General features: G+C 40.9%; 1 protein-coding gene across 1 annotated transcript in view; it reads right to left on the bottom strand.

Annotated features, from left to right (window-relative positions):
* Nucleotides 1-8,021: 8,021 nt before the first annotated feature.
* The window catches only part of PKP1 (plakophilin 1), a 47,586-nt gene continuing 33,345 nt past the window's right edge, over nt 8,022-22,262 (bottom strand). The window contains exons 5-14 of the mRNA XM_081864916.1: nt 21,702-21,909; nt 20,504-20,681; nt 17,117-17,231; nt 16,774-16,929; nt 16,327-16,503; nt 16,024-16,177; nt 15,011-15,197; nt 13,711-13,795; nt 12,929-13,032; nt 8,022-11,432 (exon numbers count right to left, since the gene is read on the bottom strand). Of these exons, the coding sequence (XP_081721042.1) occupies nt 12,961-13,032; nt 13,711-13,795; nt 15,011-15,197; nt 16,024-16,177; nt 16,327-16,503; nt 16,774-16,929; nt 17,117-17,231; nt 20,504-20,681; nt 21,702-21,909 (1,332 nt within the window). The 3' untranslated portion in view covers nt 8,022-11,432; nt 12,929-12,960. The remainder of the gene's footprint in view (nt 11,433-12,928; nt 13,033-13,710; nt 13,796-15,010; nt 15,198-16,023; nt 16,178-16,326; nt 16,504-16,773; nt 16,930-17,116; nt 17,232-20,503; nt 20,682-21,701; nt 21,910-22,262) is intronic.

Here is a 22,262-nt window from a genome sequence, read left to right on the forward strand (position 1 = left end):
CAGTGGTGTACTTCCATTGCTGGGTTCTGTTGAAAAATGGCAAACCAGGAAGTGACCTCTCCAGACACTGGAATGATCTCCTGGGTGACATAGACACCATTATGCAGTTGAATGTGCATGTGTACTGTTTCTCTCCCTTCCACTCCCCTCGCCCTTGCCGCTCCGGGCACTGGCAACCCATGCTACACCACCTGCTTGACAGTTTAGAATATGCAGAGGACAAAGGAAAGTGGTTTCAGAACCCTCCTGGCATTTTTCAGTACTGATAAAAAAATTATGCGTATGTATCTGTGTTTGTGGGGAGGGGGGAGAGGCAGTGATGGTGAACTCTTTGTGCTTTCACCTCGGGTCCTTTTGACATCTGGACATGATTTTTATATTATATTATTTATTAAATTTATATCCCACCCTTCATCTAAAGATGTCAGGGCAGTTTAAACATAAAACGTTGGGCACCCCAATGGCAGCTTGGATACTGGAGGAGTGACCCTGATTGTGCTATCCGTCATCACAAAAAAGAGATCCTTACACTGCCAGTCTGCCTCTTTTGGCTAATTCTGTGTGAACAAGCCCAGTCCCAGTGAAATGAACAAGTGCTGACTTTGCAAATGCTGAAGCCATCACTCTATCTCTGAGCCTTCCTTTCCCACATTCTCTTTGATTGAAGTGGAGCTGTGATTCACCTCGGAGTTGCCTCTGTGCCAAGAGTTGAGCTGAGCCGAGTCCTCTTTCTCCCTCCTGTTCCCATGCCAGTTAACCACAGCCAGAATATTAAAGTGCCTCCGCAGAGCTCCTACAGGACAGGTTTCAGGGACATAAAACCCACATGGGTGTGTCTTTTGTTCTGCATCACCCCGCCCCATGATGTCATGGCTTTAGGGAGTGTAATAACAATCATCTGCTCCACCCAGGACAGTCCTTTAACCCTTGTAACTGCTGGTTCCTCCTTCTTTCTGATAATATTGAGTCATTCTCCAATCACACAGACTTAAGTGCTATTAACTCCCTTAAAAAAATATCAGACACGATTAGATGACTACCAGCACCAAAACAGTAACTAGTAGTAGCTGCAATGTTACAATATACTTTCCTGTTGCAAGAGAAGAGAGGGGTTTCTACCCTAGAGCATGATAAGAAATTGCTGTCCCTGAGACTACAGTATTTACTGGAGAAGTGGTACCCGCTGTCAATCATGCCGACAGTTTTGCTGTAAGAAGCCATGCTGGTAAAATCAGCCATGCACAGTTGCTCTTCTAGTGCTTTGGCTAGAATGGGAGAAACCATTCAACAATGTTGTCAATTCTAGAGCACACATCCTGCTTTTGTGAAAGAGACTCTTGATGTAAGTGAGAAGTGACTAGCACTAAGACAGGCATAGGCAAACTTGGGGCTCCAGATGTTTTGGGACTACAACTCCCATCATCCCTACCTAACAGGACCAGTGGTCAGGGATGATGGAACAAGCATCACATCAGTGCAAGGATTTGCTTGCACCATGGAGAATTCACCCTTCTTCTCCTTGCACCCCTAAATCTGTTCTAGAGGTTTCCCCAGTTCCCTAGAGCAGATCTGGGTAGGGTACAGGGCACAGGGAAGGGGGCAGGAGAGGGGGAAGTCCTGTTCTTGTGCAAGTGGACATATTTGTGCTGATGGGATTGGCTGGCTGAATACTGCCTATTGTGTATATCAAACCTTGAAAACACTCAGTTCAACCAGTTTAGAAATTAAAGGTAAATGGGGTCTCTGTAGATCAGTGGCGCAGCGTGGGGGGTGCAGAGGGGGCCGGCAGCACTGGGCTCAACATCGGGGGGGGGGCACGCTCGCACTCACAGCTCTCTGCCCCTACCTGGCTCACTCAGGTTTAGGGGGCGCAAATTACTTGCCTTGCCCTGGGTGCTGACAACCCACGCTACGCCACTGCTGTAGATAGATATATGTTGAGGACTCAGCTAGGGACCATCTGACAAAAGACCCCTGGACCCAATAATGGACAGTGAGGGCAACCTCCCCACTGCCTTACCCTTCTTGCTCTCCCTCATGGTAAGCAACGGTGACTCTTCTGTCAGGAGGTCAGGTAAGCAACACCCTCCACCCTGTTGTCCACTACTGCCTGGGTCCTCTTCACCATTGTAATCAGCTTGATTGTTCATCTGCTTCTCGCTTCAGCTCAGTCAACTCTGGTGGTAAAGGAGATACAGTAGCTGCTACTGCCTGCTTGCTATTTGGCTCTCTGCCTGGTAAGGAAGTGAGTGATAGCAATGAAGAAGAGGAGCAGCAGTAGTTGGTAGATGCAGTGAGCTGGTAGATGCAGGGAGTGGGGGTCCATGAGAAGGTCTTGCCGAATGGTCCTCCAAAGTCTGAAGCTGATACTAGAACCCATTGTCTCAGGATGGGAGTGAACATTAGTCCAAGTGAACTTCAAAAGAGAAGGAGGGAGAAGGAGGAGCGAGCTCTGCTGTAAGTGGGCAGTTTTGATGCAGTCTAAAGCAGCCTTCCCAAACTTGGCTGGGGTTGATGAAAGTTGCAGTCCAAAACATCTGGAGATCACCAGGTTGGGGAAGGCTGGTCTAAAGGAATAGTCTCTAAGTGCCCCAGTAGACTATGTCAGCATATGTATTGATTAAATGCCCCAGTGGGTTGTGGTCAAAAATCATAATCATAACTTTTTAAGTTTCCTAGTTCTGAAAGCCTGAAGCTTTGCCTTGTGAGTGTAACTATAATCATGAGTTCAGTACTTTTGTGCGTGCTTACTTTTGCTTTATGGCCCTGTCCACATGTGTGCATCAGTATTAACTGCTATGTGCTTCCAAGGAAAATGCACAACACATTTCTGTTTATTGTTTATATTGCTGAACCTTCATTCAGGTTAAATCCCCTGTGATCTCATGTGTGTAACCAGGAGGTCCCCCCACCTGCCCCTGCTACTGGCTGCAGGTAAAGTTTGTGTGGGCCATTGCAGCTGACCAGGGAAGGGAACACATCCAATCCCACATACCATCTCACTTTGATCTGCCCTCCATTCAGAGTAAACCGTAAATATTAGCAGGGAATTGCTTTGCCAGGTGTGCTTGAAGGTTGAGAAGACCACCCTACTGACTTATTCACTAAATATAATGATACACCTTGCAGCATTTAGTATCTTCCAACAATGTCAGCAATATCTGCTGGTAAGTTTTGTAGTTGATGATTGGCAGTCGTAATCTAGATGTCAGCATCTTACCAAAATCCCAGGGTAGCCTTATTTGCATCGCTGCCCTCTAGGCTTTACTTTTAATATGGTAAAATGTTCCATATCTCTGGCCTCTTTGATGTTGTGTAATGCTTCAACCTGGCTGCAAGTCTGTACTCCATAAAAGGGCCTCAGCTGCAACTATGGTGTGAGACAAAGCTCAAGGGGTCATCTTCCAGCTCTTCATTATTTCTGGATAAAAACATCAACAGGATTAAGGCTATATTCGCATCATACATTTAAAGCACTGTGATACAACTTGAAACAGTTATGGCTTCCCCCAAAGCATTCTGGGAGCTGTAGATTGTTAAGGGTGCTGAGAGTTGTTAGGAGACCCCTATTGCCCAAACAGAACTACAATCTCAGAGCTCCCTGTGACGAGAGATTGACTGTTAAGCCACATAACAAACTACAGCTCCCAGAATTCTTTGGGAGGAGCCATGACCATTTAAAGTGGTATCATGGTGCTTTAAATATATGGTGTGAATGTGGCCTAAGAATGACATGGAATTAGATGGAATTCTCCATAGATAGACCCTCTTAGGAAACTGCTAGGCACAACTGTGCTGATTTCTATCTGGTTGGCATATTCTTTTCTACTTGGGTACTACTATTCCAGTTTTACAGTAGCTTTTTGAAGTTTTGTGGCCATGATTTATGTGGGCAATTACTTCATTCCAAAGTATAAAAATGTCACTCTGCTTAAACTTTCCTGAGAATCTGCTGGGGGCTATAAAAGGTTTGCCTTTGGCTATCTTGACTTTATTTCAAATGATGAAGTGACTTAATTTCATGCAACAGCAGAGCTTTGTACCTGCCTGTGCTTACAAAGGGAAAATGAGGCAGAGTGACGTGCATTCTGCTGCAGCCGATGGCATAAGCAAACATTAAAAGATTAGGCATCTTTATTGCTGTTTTTGACAGCCCTTGTCTAATAGATATGCTGGATAACATCAACACAGCACACAGAAGAGCAGCCAGTATTTATTTCTATGGGAAATTGCAGATTTAGTATTTAGCCCCCCATGTTGAATATCTTTGGGAGAGAGACTAGAATAAATGGACTTCAAGGTTCAGAGGGTCTATTACAGTAATTTATTCTTTTTTTTAAAAAAAATACATGATCTTTATTAAACTGTTCATATTACAACAAAAGAACAGTACAGCAGACTGAAATATCACATATGTACATGGAAACTTCCATTTTCTTTTATTATCAATACCTTTCTATGCACATCTCCACACTCCATGACTTCCTGTAAAGTACCAGATGGTGTCCCTCAAACATGTTCTTCTGTCATATCTCGTGTTCATCTGGTGGACCTGCATGGCTTTCTCTGTCCCAGATAGCAGATTTCAACTAAGGAATCTTGTTTAACCACTCCCCTCAGCCAACTGATGTGCTGTGTCAGCTTTTTTGATATGCCACATGACAGATCCTGCCATATCACCTTTGAGCAGTGATCTAGTGTCGAGAAATCTCCATTCATGTTGTGACTTGCAAAAACGCCACTAGGGGTATGTACTTATTAACAGCTTGGAACACAGCAAGGCCATTCCCCACCCCCACCCCCAATTGCATTTCAAGATGTATTTGCAGCATTGCCCACATCTGAGAGAGAGTGATGATGATGTCACCCATTGGGCATGATGTTTTTGGTCCCTGCTGCAATTCCCCCCACCAAACTCTTATTCATTAAGCTATCATCTGTGCACATAAATTCACCTGTGGGTGTGTGACGGCTGTTAGGGTATATTCGTGTTATCACTTTCTCTATATCCAGATTTGTAGTTGGACTGAAGCGAGTTTGAGGGGAAAAACACATCAAACTGCAGTCTTTGTCAATGAGCTGCTAGGATCATTCTGGGTAATGCTATGTGAATGCACCTTCAGAAACCAGCAGTGGGAGTGCAGTGGATGTAGAGAAAGCTGTAATGGGAATGTAGCCTAAATCTTTATAGGGTATCTGTTCTGCAAATTCCTAATACATTCACAATAATACAAGCCACATTTTTAAAATATGAAATGGATACATTCATTGACACAAAGTGAGACCTATGTTGAATATTTAGTTCAAGAAGTAAATATGAACTATGTTTCTCCATATCAGTCAGGGCTAGCATACTTGCTGTATACAGACACTTAGAAAGGACTTAAAAGTTTCATGCTTCAGTGCTAAAGCTCACCAACAAAGCAATGATATCTGATTATTAAGTGTCAGACTCAAGCTGTCATGGAAGAGAAGATCTGATATGACTGTGAACTAGATGTTAAGCAAAATAACCTCCAACGATATAATCCAGGCACCTGCATGCTTCAAAAACTCTAGATCTAAACTTTTAATCACAAAGCTTCATTTTGTATCATATGGCAAAGGATTAACTGGTGCAATTTGGTGGTGTTCAAAGGAATTCTGTAACAGCATATAAGTATAAAATGAAACAACTTAGAAATGAAACAAAATACCTAACATATGCCTTTGTCAAGAAAGAAAGAAAGAAAGAAAGAAAGAAAGAAAGAAAGAAAGAAAGAAAGAAAGACGGACAATTAGATGGTTTTAGCCTGGGGATGATGTATAATTTACAGAGAAGACACAAGAAGGCCCTAGCTTAGAAAATGATGCAAGTGTACCTGGTCATTTTGTATTACTTAATTTTGCATTACATAGGTATGGGACCTATCGTTGGTCTGAAATTCCAGCTAATTTCTCTTGGGCTCTAGTGCTTCTGTGGCAACTACATTGTTTCTTTTTTAAGGGAGGTGGGATTTCTAACACTCTGCTGTGTCAACACACTTGCATCTCCCTTTGAAATTGTGAGATCCTCATGGCATCTGCTTCACCGCAACAGGCATGCAGCTGCAGGTTCCAAGCTTTGGTGTAGCGTCAGGCCTATTATCCCCTCCTATCCTTGGAGTGAAACCAGATGCAATCGGGAAAGCAGGGCAGCCAATAGGAGCAGAGGACTATTCATTTCTTAAATTAATTTATGTTTTCATATGCAGTTGTTTCATCTGGTCATGTCTCCACAAGCTGCTACTGTCTGCAAGCCAGTTTGGTAAGGGAAAAATAAAACCACCTTCTCAAAAGATGCCAATGCTACAGTTTCTTATCATGGTGTATCTAATTCCTTCCACCACTCCCTACTCAGATGAAGGAGTGTGGTTAACATCTGCAAGTGTCTATATGGAGCCTTTTTCTCTGAACAGCTATTGCAGATTGTCAACTGATGCTACTGGTAGCACCAGTCAATGTTGGTAAAGCTGTATTTATATGGCAGCCCTGAGAAAAAACCAACAGCCTCCCGTCATCACCAGATATACCATATCACAGGCCTTGGGTTCTCCAAATGTAAGTCAGGCCCAAAGCGCAACATTGCAACTTGAAGAGCAAGTGTTTTGCTTTAAATGTGCACAATCCAGAGTGAGATGAGATCACTGTGGCTGCTCTCGCCCATTTGACTGACCACCCTTCTGCCTGCAGTGAGGGTTTGCTTTACTGCAGGCAGAGGAGGAGGGTGGAGACCATGACAAGCAGAGGGATGGGCAGGAGCTATCTCCTTTCTCACTTAACTGGTGCATTGAAATGGAAAATCCACATTCTCTAGATAGCAATTGGGCAACCCTAAGACAAGCATCTTGACCAGACAAAAATAAATTGCTAGGTGAGGTGCCAGCTACTTCCAGACTCCCTCCTCCAGCTCATCATTTAGATTTCTCTTCGCTGCTCCAAGAGAGTCTAGAACTATTCCTTCGTGTTTTAGTTTTTATATGTACTTTTTATTAAATTTTCTGTTATATAATTTCAAATGAACAGTTTACATACTTTAAAATATCCAATGACTTCCCTTCTTCTCTTTCTATGGTTCATTTTGCATATCTTACCTCCCTGCATATTTTACAATAACTATTCCAATGGGTTCTCCACTATTACATCCTTCAAAAATTATTTACTCTGTTGAACTTATCTTAATGCCGCCTGCGTTTTCAGCTGTACACAGTTATTTTCCATATACTCAATAAACTTTTTCCAATCTTCTTTAAAAGTATTTTCTTGCTCTCTTATTCTATATGTTAAATGTGCAAGTTGTGCATATTCTGTCAACTTAAGTTGCCAATCTTCTTTAGTTGAGACCTCACTCACTTTCCATTTTGGGACTAACAAAACATGGGCTGCACTTGCTGCATACATAAAAAACCTTTTCTGACATTTGGGGATTTCTCTTTTCAGGAGAAAGGACTCTGGTTTGGGCAGGGGGGAAGTAATTTTAAACATTTTCCCCAGTTCATTATAGACCATTTCCCAATACTCTTTTACCTTTTTAGATGCCCATGTTCTTCTATGTTTTTGAATTAATCCAACTCTAAGAATATCCACTGTCCTTAAGAAAACAGTCTTTTTTTTTAGCTGATCCACAAGGCTGGGAGTCCAAGAATAACCTTCCTCCTCCTTAAGGAGTTCATGTTGCTGAAATATACCACTGGCTTGTGAGAATGTATTTATGTGCTGAGGGAGAAGCAGTATAGATAGCAGCTCCTAGAAACACAGTGCTATGATCTATAGTGAGACTGAGGCATGTCCTCACCTACTACCATAGTCCTCCTGCTTCTGTCTTTCATTAAAGCTGCACAAAGCTGATGGCGCATAATAGGAAATATGTTTTGAGATCTTTAGAAGAAAGGACAGTGTTCCACTAACTGCAAAATGAAGAAAACTGAATTATTTAAGTAATTTGCTTTATTTATCAATATATTTGGTGGCAGACAGAAGCAAAGTAAGCACAATAGCCAAGGTGAAAAGTTAAAAGATCTCCCAACTCTTTATTGATTTCAGATGTTCCAATGAAGCAAATACACATACAGTACAGGAAAAAACAAAGTTGACATGGAATTCTTGTACATATATATTACAGAATACTTTGTATAGCTGGGTTAGTGATATGGTTGGTAATAAAAGGTAGTAAATTAATACAACAGAGGAGTAAGCTTGCAAAAGTTCATTTCTTCTAGTTGTGCCCATGAGCCTTCTGAAATGATGCATTGGACATCCAAGACATCCTTTGACTAGCATTTTAGAATGCATAAAACAAAGCAAGCCCTAATAAGGTAAGCACTTTTTGCTATCTTGAGGTCATAACAGGCTCTAGCATTTATTTACATGACTCATGTCCTATGCAAACATCAGCCTGTTGCATCTTGCTTCTCATGTGGCAGGGCCAAAAGAAATGTTCAGCCCATCCTCACAAATAATATTCTGTCCATCCATTCCATGCTAGCAAATGATATATACACTGGAGCCATTTCTCTCTGGATAATAATTTAGAAGAAGAGGGCTGATCAGGGATCATGAGCCATTGTAGAGCATTTGACTTTACTGCTCACGTAGATCTCTTCAAGATCAATTTGCCTTGCTAAATACCATAACAATACCAGTCGTAAGGATTCTCTTACTACATGCCAAACATTGACAAAACTGGGTTATGGAGGGCAAGTGCAGATGACAGGTAGTTCTTGATTATCTGATAACTGACTAGTTGTGCCAAAGCCTTCTATTAACTCAATGATAATCATTCTGCTAATCATTCTGTTAACAAATCTGGTGTATGTGTAGACACACACTTTATGCTTACATATATGAACACTATTAAGACTATTAGTAGCTTTTCGTTATGAAATATCAAATGTTAAAAATGTAGTTCATGACCAGGTCTGGCATCACCACACAGCAACTCTTGGGACCTGACTCTGGTAGGGCCTCCTAATGACATGTGACCTGTGCTTGCCCCCTCATCTACCCCCCCCAGCAGCCAGGACTCTAAATCAACACTGGGCACCACTTTTACAATTCCCACAATACCATGGAGTGATGCAACATAGGCATTGTGGGAAATTAAACATCAGCATCATGTCCCTGTAAGTTAGGCAGGAGTTGATTTTGCTGAGGGTCCTCTGAAAACTTGGAACCAATCAAACTGATGAAGATGAGATGATGCACATGTAATCCAGAAACCTACTGCCGATACATTTGATTGGTTAATTCAAAGGTAAATTGCAACACTGTTAATTTCTACAGTTCCTGGCCATGTGCAGCCTTCCTGTTTGCTCATTCTCTTTCCTAGTTTCTTTCTCTCTTGGAATCCTCCCTCTCCTCTCAGCTCCACTCCTCTCAACTCCTCTCCATTATTCTGTACCACTCCTTGTCCCAGTCTTCCTTTCCAAGACTTCACTTCTTCCCTAGGTCTCTGCTCTCTCAGCTGCCTGATGGCTCCTTTTCCCCTGCATGCCATTCTACATGGTGCAGTAGAGTCCCCCATCCTCTGGAGAGTTCCCCACCTGGAGACTGCAAATATCTGCAGGGAGAAGGAGGGGACAGGAAACTTTCCCGCCCTCAACTTCTTTGAATTAACTTACCTTTGTCATTTATTTGGAATGACACAGCAACTTGCTTTCATAAATGTACTTTTATCACTGAATAACGACGCACCATTTGCCCAAGCTAAAGCTCCTCTACAAAATGCCATAACCACCCCAGGAGTATTACAACACACCACTGAAAAACGTACAAAAACCTATGACAGGATGCCTCTGAGGTGTGAAGACTGAAATGGTAGTCGAAAAGCATAGGGCAAATCCATTTTAGATCCAGCAGAAACTGCTTGAACATATTTCTTTTTTAAAAAATAATGAAAACCACCATCCCTTTCCTCCCATGCTTCTAAAATGGTCTGACAAGAAACAGTTCGATTTCATAGCTACTTGTTAAACACTGTAATTTCATTTTGGTTCCTACTCATGAGCCTTGGGAGAAGGCTCTGGGTACATTCAAAGTGAAGTCAGAAGACTTCTGTTCTCACAATGGAGCGTTTCTCTTTCCTTTTCTCTTCACCCCCAATCCAATTCTATGACCTCCCCCTACATCTTCAAAATCTACTTCAGAGGCTTGGAAGATCCTGTGAAGGGGGCTTGGGGCCCACAGGGCAGAGGAGAGGAGAGGAAAGTTCCATTGGGTGAGAGGAAATTGTTTGTGCAACTGAGTGAACATGACAGGAATTCTCAAAGAGTAGATCACGTCTATTTTTCTTTTTTCTGAGTATATATCGGCAGACCTGTTCAGCTGATGGATTTATGAAATAGCAAGAATCCGACTTTGGTAAAGCAAATTTTTTTGAAAAGCCACATAGAAGCTTGTGGTAGATTATATCCTTAGTAAGACCTTGGGGGTCTTCCACACAATCCATTACTTATATATAGTAAAAAAATAAAGTTTTCAAAAACTATCAAGAATCAATTCAGGAGAAATTTATCTGACATGAATTTGCTTCTTGGGATTTGGAAACTAAGTGACCTATAGGGAGAAAAATGCTTAGCCATAAAATGGAATACGAAAGCAGAACTGGTGCCCACACCCTCACCCCCCCCCCAAAAAAAAAGATGAATGCAGAAGAAACTCTGTGATGTCAGTAAAGTTTAGGGAGAAATAATTTCAGCAATCTAAAACAGGAGCTCTATACTAATTATCTATGTAGAATGACCACTGACAAAGAAATAAACACATAAGGTATTAGTAATTTTACACAATTTGTTGGAAATGAGGAATAAAAAGGACTTAAAGCACTATCCTGTGCATGGTTATTAAGAAGGAAGCCACGCTATGTTCAATGGGGCTAACTCCCAACCCTTTAGGTTGTGCAATCCTGTGCACATTTTCATGGGAGTAATCCCCAGTGAACTCAGTTTTCCAAATAAACAAACATTGAATTGTCCTGTTAGACAACTGAATGGTACCCAAATGCCTTTGGTGACACTGGAATTCCACTTCTCCTGCTCTATATACGTATGCCCACTAAATATATACATACATAGGTGCTACCTCCTTAAAAGTTTCCTAACACAGCATCAATTGGGAGGTAGGTGTCTAACTTATTCATCGTACCTCTCAAAATTGTAAGCCCCCGTTTGTTTTTAAAAATACTAACAATTGACATCAAGTACCATTAACCTCCAGCCTCCCAGCCTATCCCCAGAAAAAGAGAAAGAAATATTTAAAACAGCCATTAGAACATTTTAAGATATGCCAGACAATACAGCTTTTGTACCTAGTTTTACAAGTGTCTTGAAATCTGGCAACATTCTCTCTGTGTGTATGTTAATGTCCAAACAATTTCTTGACGGCAGAGGCCTCTAGGCAGAAAAGAGTTACAAACTCTGAAAGAAAAAGAAAAAGGCTGAAGAATTAGTCATTTCCAAGTGTCCCTCATGTACATATTGAGAAATGCCCCTGTGCGCCTTTAATGCGCAGTTGTACCTGTGGAAGGAGATACCGTATTTTTTGCTCCATAAGACTCACTTTTTCCCTCCTAAAAAGTAAGGGGAAATGTGTGTGCGTCTTATGGCACAAATGCAGGCTGCACAGCTATCCCAGAAGCCAGAATAGCAAGAGGGATTGCTGCTTTCACCGCGCAGCGATCCCTCTTGCTGTTCTGGCTTCTGAGATTCAGAATTTTTTTTTCTTGTTTTCCTCCTCCAAAAACTAGGTGCATCTTATGGTCTGGTGCGTCTTATAGAGCGAAAAATACGGTACATAACACACATAGGAGTCAAATCCTAGGGGCTTCAGCCCCACCATAAAGTATTTGAGGGGGCCATGCCCGCACAAAGTTGATGAGCATTCTCATTCAAATGGTGTGTGTACACTGTATCATGTGATCAATTTATTCAAGTTGGCACCCCTGATAGGACACAACTCAACTGAGTCTTCTTCCTGTTGCTTTTCTGTTGAGCTATGAGTTCATAGCTGCACACAGATCACAGTGCGCTCAGAATGGGAGGGTGCTATATGCTCCCTAAATAATCCTTCACTTCTCCCTCTTAAGGCAGCAACTTAACCCACTAATAACCCTCTTGAAGTACAACCTTTTGGGGGGGGGGAGATAAGAGGTTTCCCTTGAGTCCTGTACCCAGCAGTGGATGATGTGGTGGCCTGCGAGTGTACCCCTGCCATCCAGTTGGTTGTATTGCTGCTGCTTAATTAAAGTCATGGTTTTCCCAGTAGTGATGTATGGAAGTGAGAGCTGGACCATAAAGAAGGCTGATTGCCAAAGAATTGATGCTTTTGAATTATGGTGCTGGATGAGACTCTTGAGAGTCCCATGGACTGCAAGAAGATCAAACCTCTCCATTCTTAAGGAAATTAGCCCTGAGTGCTCACTGGAAGGACAGATTGTGAAGCTGAGGCTCCAATACTTTGGCCACCTCATGAGAAGAGAAGACTCCCTGGAAAAGACCCTGATGTTGGGAAAGATGGAAGGCACAAGGAGAAGGGGACGACAGAGGACGAGATGGTTGGACAGTGTTCTTGAAGCTACCAGCATGAGTTTGACCAAACTGTGGGAGGCAGTGGAAGACAGGAGTGCCTGGCGTGCTCTGGTCCATGGGGTCACGAAGAGTCTAACACGACTAAACAACAACAACCTGCTGTGGGGGAAGGCAACGGAGAAGTTGGCATGGTGCAAACAAACCAGCAGAGCCAATCCAGTGCTTCTACCAGTTTATTTGCACCATGCTGACCTGGCCATCAACTCACATCTCTCCCTCTACCTCCCAGCAGTGATATGACTGACCAGCCCCACATACTGAGGCTAATCTAGATGTGACTAAGGTTCCCCCCCCCCCAGCTTTGAAAGTCTGATTCAGTTGTTTACCTGTAAGCCAAACATGCAGGAAAGGTATCTTCTTAGAACCTTGAAGAAAGGGTCCTGAGAGTGCTTCCTGTTAAGGATCCCATCATATTTCTATCATATCCTTGCTGCAGAATGGAAGGTTGTAGATCACATAAGGATAAATCAGATGAAGAACCATTATGTTATGAGGAGTCAGGTGTTATGACATAAGCATGAGAGAAGTCAAATTCAGGCAAATGTTTGGATGCACTCACAAACTATATATGTTGCACGTGTAAAACTCTAAGGCACAACAAGAGTGGTTTCAACTGAAGACTTCTAGCAGCCTCACTTAATAACTCATATATAAATGCAAAAACATTTTGCAAAGCTTCTGAATTTTTTTGCTTCTGTGTCCACAATTAGTCGACGTATATCTTTCTGTTCTTTTCTTTTTAATTGTCATCCATCAGCAGACCAGAGGAGCAAAACTAGCAAAGCACTAGAAAATGCATTGCATTTTTTTTTTTAAAAAAAAGATATGTCACAGTATATATTATTTACACTGAAGATCTGAAAAGATAATTCCTTTTCATCCAGAAGAGATGCCTCTAAAACAATTCTGTATGAAATGAAACAAAATGACAGCTCTGCTTTCCAAGACAGCTTACCATCACAACTTTTTGTTAAAAAAAACACTGTTTCTATTATCTTAGGAGACATTCACCACAGGGCTAGCTACATCTTTTATTATGTGAGTGGGGCTGTCCAAGTGCCATGCTGTTTTATGAGAAACAGTGAAAAAGACCACATTATTCTCTTACCTGTTTTAGTATAGTTTGGAGCTCCCTGTTTGACCATAGGTCAGACAACAGCATCCGAGCAGCTTCAGCTGCTTTTGGATAAGATCTACAGAAAAGAAAGATGGCAAATGAGCTTTCCAGAAAAAGATGGATGACAACAACTTTCTTGCTGTTCTTCTGCTGGCAGGTAAAGACTTTCTTGTTCCAACAGGCCTTTGGAAATTGACTAGTTTTTATTGTAATTATTGTTGTGTTTTAAACAGATTTTATATAGGTATATATTATTATATTATATTATATTATATTATATTATATTATATTATATTATATTATATTATATATAGCCTCGATCCTGTATACCTGAAGGAGTGTCTCCACCCCCATCGTTCCACCCAGACACTGAGGTCCAGCGCCAAGGGCCTTCTGGTGGTTCCCTCACTGCAAGAAGTCAAGTTACAGGGAACCTTCTTGGTAGTGGCACCTGCCCTGTGGAACGCCCTTCCATCAGATGTCAAAGAGAAAAACTACTACCAGACTTTTAGAAGACATCTGAAGGCAGCCCTGTTTAGGGAAGCTTTTAATATTTGACAGACTATTGTATTTTAATATTTTGTTGGAAGCCGCCCAGATAGGCGGGATATAAATAAATTATTATTTTTATTATTTTTATTATTATTATTATTATTATTATTATTATTATTATTATTATTAATTATTATTAGTGGGCCTTTGGGGATGAATTCAAACCACTGGAGAGTTATAGCATCTGCTGAGGTTGTAGAGACCAATATGGGAAAGACATGTTTGATGTGCTGTTGCAGGTGTACTATGGCATTTCTTCTTTCTGTACTCCTCCCTCTGGCTCAGTGTTACATGCAAATCTTCAGAATGTAGTTTACAAAATAAGCTACAATAGCCAAAGTTTAAAATGCCATTCAGTAGACAGTAGCCACCACCAACCCCATTCCATGGTATTAATGAGTGTCTAGGTTCAAAGTTAAGGGCAGCGCTGAGGAGCTTTATAAAGCCCATCATCTCTGACTATTGGCCATGCTGGCTGGGCCTGATGGAAACTGGGATCAAATAACAAAAGAGGACCACAGGTTTCCCATCAGTGGTTTAGGAAAACAAACTCAGTATCTGAGACTCACACTAACCACAGCTTTTAAACATGCTTATGGTGAGGTGTCAGTGTTCTGCAATAAATAAATTAGAAATGGAAAAGTTCTAAGTTGCACATATATATGATATGCAAAGAAAGGGTATACTCAAATCATGGTTCAAATCTCTCATATGCCCACTTTTCATCACCATTACTCACCCATTACGGCATAGGCCTACAACATTATTTATCAAGCTGCCTGTCAGGTAGGGCTTGGCCATTTGTGGATTGGACATGATTAGGTTCCTCAGTGTGTAGCAAGCAGATGTCATAATGTCCCCATAGTTGCTGGAACCTGGAGCCTGGAGGGCCAGGAGACGAGTCACATCTGGGAGCACCTGATTAGCTGAAGGGCAGAAACAGATTACCATTAAATACAACTCAAAAAAGCTATTGAGTTGTCTAAAACTCAAAAGGGTTACTGAAACTAAATAAGCATTACTCAATAAGGTCTACAATTGGGCATAAGGGGAATATTAGTCACCCTTGGGAGTTGTAGCAACAGATCCCACTTTTGCTAAAAAGCAAAATTATCAGGTGGGAAGAGCCACAGCAGATCAGCTTTAGGTAGTACTGAAGTTCATGTAGCTGTGACTGTGGTACCAAGCCTAACCTAACACACATGCCCCCTCCAAACCCCAGCCAACAGCATTTTACATGAGAGAGATAGCATCATCCGGAGGGTAAATAATTCTTTGCTTATTCTCTTGTTCAAGATCATTCAAGACCTGCTGATCTTGAACAAACATGAAAGCACAAAACTGGATAAGAACACAAAGAATGTTGAACCAGCTTCTCACCGATGAACACTTTACAGTGGTACCTCTGGTTACATACGCTTCAGGTTGCAGACTCCGCTAACCAAGATATAGTACCTCAGGTTAAGAACTTTGCTTCAGGATGAGAACAGAAATCGTGCTCCAGCGGCGCGGCGGCAGCAGGAGGCCCCATTAGCTAAAGTAGTGCTTCAGGTTAAGAACAGTTTCAGGTTAAGAACGGACCTCCGGAACAAATTAAGTACTTAACCCGAGGTACCACTATATTGTGATAGAAGAGATTTAAACACTCTGATCATTTAGCAGAGTGGGACTTTGGAAAATAAACGACATATATGAAGAAAAGCATGTGAATGTAAAGAAAGGAAAATAGGTAGAATACAAAATGGTGCCTACCCATTGTTTTGTGTAGAATAGGGTGTCGAGACATATTGCTCAGCAAGGATGTTCCAGAGCGAACTACTTCAGCATTATTGGACTGCAGAAGGCGTGCTATACGGGGCAAACCTTTCTCCTTTAGACCAATCAACTGGCTCATTGCATTTGACATCTAGAAAAGTAAATAATTAAGCATTTCTTATTTCTAGAGTTTTGGGGTGGTAGCCAGCATACATCATACACAGAGTGTCTACTATCATCAGTCAACAAAGTGCTTTTCCAGATGTCTAACCAGATGTGGGGTCAAAATAAGGCATTTACCAGTCCTCTGCTTGCAGTCAGATTTTGCAGGGCTCCAGCACAAGCCTCCAGGGTAGCATCTTTCTTGCTCTGGTCCATCAGAGACAGATATGTGCGGATGGCATCTGAATGGTACAACCAGCTGGACCCTCTGGGTTTATAGTCCTCTTCAGGAAGAGGGAGGTCATAGTCATCATACTAAGGGTAAATAAGAATAATTAAAAAATCAAAGAAGTTGAAGTTTTACAAAAGAACCCCTTTTTTTAACCCATGTTTTGCAAAAGAACCCCATTTTACCTATTTATTACACAAAACTAATATTAAACTGTTTTTGAATATTGCATTTTTGAATTGCTGACATCCACCCTGGGACTTTATGGTGAAAGGCGGGCAAGAAATTGAAATAATCGTCATCCAATGTTGCCTTTAACACAAGGCAATGATGTAGCTCTATGCACCAAATCTCACCTCCAGTTTTCCACCTCTGTTGTTGAAGCAGCCAGTCAGGGTTTTGTCTGTGTAACTGTTCCTGGCCATGTGGTTGAGCTGCGTGTATTTATTAGGCACCTCAGCGTCAAGGCGGTAGGACAGATTGTGAAGGATACAGATGCAGTTCTCCACAGACTAAAACAAAGAAAGCGAGATAACCAGTCACTTCTCTCAGTTGTCAGTGCATAAATACTTTACAGAGGGCAGGATTCTTTAAAAAAAAGACATTGCTGTAAAAATACTTCTGGGTTTACAATTCTGGCAATGTTAACAAGAGTTATATCAGCTGATGAACAAACATTACTCTACGTCTGACTTGTACCTTGTCATCTGGCCGGTTGGCAGCCACACAATTCTGAGAATAAGCCATTACAGAGTCAATCAGTCCAGGGTGGTTTCTCATGGTTTGACGTCCAACATCTGCAGAACTCAGGTTCCTAGAGGGAAGACACATTTTATAAATCAAAGGGAAAAGTAATCAGATCAGTCAGGCACCTCAGTTACTCTTGTCCTGTGCTCACCAATCTCTCTCTAGTTCTCTTTGATTCAATGAGGGTGAAATTCTCCTATACAGAGAGCATGTGGAATATATCGCAGACCTATTCCACAAAATAGATGTGCTCCTAAGCACAACTATTAGCTTCATGGCAGCTTTCTTTCTAAAGCTAATAGCTGGGATCACAGCTGGGGAATAAATGGTTAAACCTCCCCTCCCCACATGCTGTAGGCCTCAATGAAAATCATCTGCAATATCTATTAAGTTTTCTTTTTCTTTTTAAGCCCAATATTGGCTGTGTACATATTACTGGCTTAAAACACATCTCAGTCTTTCTTTTGCTGAATTTGGATTAAAGATGATTGGGGGGGGGGCGAGACGACACATCAAAATGGTGAATTTCATAAAGAATGGCAGGACAGATACAGAATAGATATGGATTATGGCTAATGTGGAATGTACACTGCTTCCAAAACCAGCGGTGGGAGCACACTGGGTGCAAAGTAAAAGGGAGTGTGTACACAGCCAGGGCTTCTAATAATGCATTTAGCATTGGGTCTAGCTTGGTCCCAAAAGCTGCATATGCTGAGAGAAACAGGGTGCTTTAATATTAGCTGATTCTAATCATCTAAATAACTATTCAAAAATAATGTTTTTAAGGGGGTGAATATAATATCTGAAAGTTCATTAATCCAAGTACAGTGGTACCTTGGTTCTCAAACGCCTTGGTACTCAGACACCTTGGATCTCAAACGCCAAAAACCCAGAAGTAAGTGTTCCGATTTTCAAACATTTTTTGGAAGCCAACATCTGATGCGGCTGTTGGCTATTGTTTCTGGGGCACCTGCACCTTGGTTTTCAAACATTTTGAAAGTCAAACAGATTTCTGGAATGGATTAAGTTTGGCGCTTTTGTTTTTGTTATTTATTTTGTGTTTTTGTTTTTGAGGCTTTTTCAGTTAATTGTGTGGAACCCAGTTCAGCTACTGATTGATTGATTGATTGATTGATTGTGTGACTAAGGAAATACATAAAAGCCCTCCATCCAAACAATGACTATCATCAGTGCAGGTAAGAATTTTTATTTTTTTTTATCATCTACAATACTGTCTTATTTATTTTATAGTACAGTACACTGATTATTGCTTTCATTTTATTGATCAATGGTCTCATTATATAGTAAAATCCATGTTATAATAGCTGTTTTAGGGGTCATTTTTAAAAGGCTGGAACAGATTAATCCATTTTGCATTACTTTCTATGGGAAAGCACGCCTTGGTTTTGGAATGCTTTGGTTTTGGAACAGACTTCTGGAACGGATTAAGTTTGAGAACCAAGGTACCACTGTATTTAATTTAACAATTCTGGTTGGTTTTCCAGGGGTTGCAAGGGAGTCTGAGAACTTTCTCCTTTCAATAGCTCAAACTCATCTCCTTTTGCTCAGCTACACTACCATTAAGTCTGATGCCTGCCAAGTTTCATAACACAACCATTAAGACGAAACAATCTTTCAAAATGTTTGAGGGCAAATGCAAATACTTCGTTTGATCAAAGGAAATAGTGCTGTTTGGATGGTTATAGCTAACGTCTTCAAGACACTGTTTTTTCTCACAAGAGGCTTACTTCACAATACTGTGTCAAGATGCTGAGATTTTTTTTTTTTAACAGAGACCATTTCTGATACACAAACAAGCCCGAACTAGTTTTAAGATCACTATGGAACTATTTTTACTGTTTTCCCTTCAGACTCCCAAAGGTTTGAAGATATGGAGCTTGGAATGCTTCCATTTTGCACTGAGTCATTTTATAAGGGAGCTCTCTCTCCATTATCTACCTAAGCAAGAATGGAAATAATTTACTATTGTACAGTGCGTTTACAAGCTGCTTATATCAGCTTCTTAGACCCCTGGACCAAGAAAGCTGCAGTCGCTGATGCAGTTCATCTTTTTCATTTCAGCAAACAATGGTACTTTTAGTTCATGTGTGTGCTTGAGGCTGCTGCTCAATCCCCTAAGGGTGAACTTCTAATTGTGTAGCTCTTCCATTGGCTCATTCAGTGATTCTCAGATGCTGGCAGCCAAGCATTGCTGGAGATCAGTAAGAGAAACTGCAAGTCAGGACTGATACGTTCATGCCAAGGAGTTTGATAGCTTTTCCTAAGCATGAATAAAACTACTGCATGCTAACTAAGAGGCTTCCTACAGTTTAAAAGTGGGTGGTTGTAGAGGACTAGGGCATCTAATGAAGAAAACCAATATGGAGGGCAATTCAAAGGAAAGTCATTGCCAGAGGCAGTCATTAAAATTCAATGAGGAGCAAGCAGAAGGTTTGTGTGTTTTTTAACATGCAGGTGAAGAACTTTTGGTCAGAGTACCAGCACACACCTGGTACCTGCGCCTCCAGTCTTTATGCATACAACAAAAATACATCTAGATGACTGCAATGAGAATGGTTGAGAAGCTACATTTTGTGCAGAATCGGATAGTGCTTGATGCAAACTTAAAGGAACTTCACTGTCTGTCAATTTAAAGGCTGGCACTTAACCTTTTAACCTTTACAACCCTAAATAGCTTTGTGCTCAAACTACCACACCTCACATGCTTATCAATGATACTGGGAATTTGCATCTACTGGGCCTGAAATCTCTGAGTCCAGTCCCTATTTTCATTCTGGTTTGTTACTAGAATAGGGAACCAAAAGCAGCGAATCAATGACCTTCTCGAAATACCACTTTCATTGGAATTTTGGCTTACAATTCCAAGTCTTTTTCAGACATGGAGCTCTACAATGGATTGCTCTACCCAGGAATGGTATGCCTGGTATATATTGAATTTTAAGTGACATGCAAAAACCTTTCAATTCACCCAAGCTTTTAAAAATTTCTTTTATCTTAAATTTTTAACCTTCAAATCCCACTGCTGGAATGTGAAATGCTTGCAACATTCTAGTGACTTTTGGGGTTGTCCCAATTGTAGACAATTTCTGAGAGTTTATTGTTGACCAATACGGCTATTCTTTGTTTCTTAAAATTTTTAAACTCTTGGACTCTTAATTGCACTTTCATGCATTATTTGTTTTGTTGCTTTAATTTTTGTATACTGACTTGAAATCATTGATAAAAGACAGTATATCAACATTCTAAATTACATACATAACATAAATGCACCTCAGTTTTTTCAATATGATCAAAATACTAATATGTCTGTTGACCTACCTCAGACAGCCAGTGGCATTGAAGAATACCTCTGGGTCAATAATTTCTCTTGATCTAGTACTAACACCATCAGACCAGCCAGAAAAAGGAATAATAACACGATCAGTCAGAACAGGAAGAGCTTCATGTATTAAATCTTCTTTCAGTTCATCTGTGGACGATAAGTTCCAGAGCAATCCTGGAAAGCAAATACATGAGACACATTGCTATAGCTTCCTGTCATTCTCATTTGGATTCATAATAATAATAATTTTATTATTTATACCCACCCACTCTGGGCGGCTCCCAGCAGAACATTAAAAACAGAATACAACTTCAGACATTAAAAACTTCCTTAAATAGGGATTCAAGAGGAAACTGTAAAACTAATAGGTATTCTGAAAGTGAGTCTCCAAATGTTCATGGAAGGCATTCAAGCTACAGTCATGTTAAAATAAATTCTACCTGCCTCACTGCCTGCTTATGAATGATACTGGGAATCTACGTCTACTGGGCCTGAAATCTCTGATCCCACATAGCTTTATTTCTGTTCTGGTGTGTTACTGGGATAGGGAAGAAAAAAACCAAGGAACCAAAATATCAGTCTAGAAGATTGTCTTTCCTTTTAACAAACTGGTAGTGTTTCTTTATTAAATTCCAACTTCTCTTCCACTTGCTGCATTAAATGAAAAAGCACCAATACTGAGGTTTTCCAATACAGTGGTACCTCAGGTTACAAACAGTCCTGTTTATGAATTATTCGGTCTACGAACTCCGCAAAACCGGAAGTAGTGTTCTGGCTTGTGAACTTTACCTCGGTCTACAAACGGAATCCGAATGGTGGAAGGGCACCGGTGGAGGGAGGCCTCATTAGGGAACGGATTTGGTTTAAGAACGTACTTCTGGAATGGATTAAGTTCGTAAACCAAGGTACCACTGTATACAAATATATTGAAGTTTAGTCAATTTTAGGTTACCTATATTGAGGGCTTCCACCTGCACAACAAGACTTCCTCTTCTCTCCCCAATCTGTTCAGGTTTTGGTGGGTAGCACAGGGAGCACACAGAGTGAAGAGATGGAAGAAGTTGCATTGTGAAGGTATAAATCCTTGCACTAATGGGAAACCTTTGTTGGACACAACCCAATATTTATGTACTAATTTGTATTAGCGATTTACTGTTCCAGTTGCTCCAACATTGTTATAAAAGGGTGGGGTACCTGTCAGCTGCTTCTGTATCTCTGTACTCCCAGTCCTTCTCAGGAGGCTCACACATTCTCGAATTCCATTCTGACGGCGGGTTTCTAGCTTGTTGGTTGGATTTCTGAAAACTAAGTTTCGGAGGGCCCCAGCTGCAGCCTGTTGCACGTTCTCATCTGGGCTGCGCAGAAGCTCAATAAGCTTGGAAATGCCACCAAGCCGATAGACCTAACAAAGAAGGGATTTAAATGTTTGTTGATCAAAACTGTTTAGAAACCTCTCTTGTTTTTTCTGCAGATAGGAAGCATTCGTGTTGAAGGTTAACATATGACGTATACTCATTGCAGTGACCAGTGTTGAACTACTACTGGCTTTACTGTTAATATTCATTCATTTAATTTATTTATTTATTAAATCTGTATACTTCCCTTCATCTGTAGAGCTCAGGGAAGTTCACAGCATAAAAATACAAAATAAAAATACATAATACATAATACATAATATAAACATAATAAACACATGGCAAAGTACATAATAAAAACAAAAACAAAACAATAACGCCCTCCCACTATATATGTATA

This window comes from Podarcis erhardii, assembly GCF_964252035.2.
Source record: "Podarcis erhardii genome assembly, chromosome: 6".
In the NCBI taxonomy this organism is placed as follows: Eukaryota; Metazoa; Chordata; class Lepidosauria; order Squamata; family Lacertidae; genus Podarcis; species Podarcis erhardii.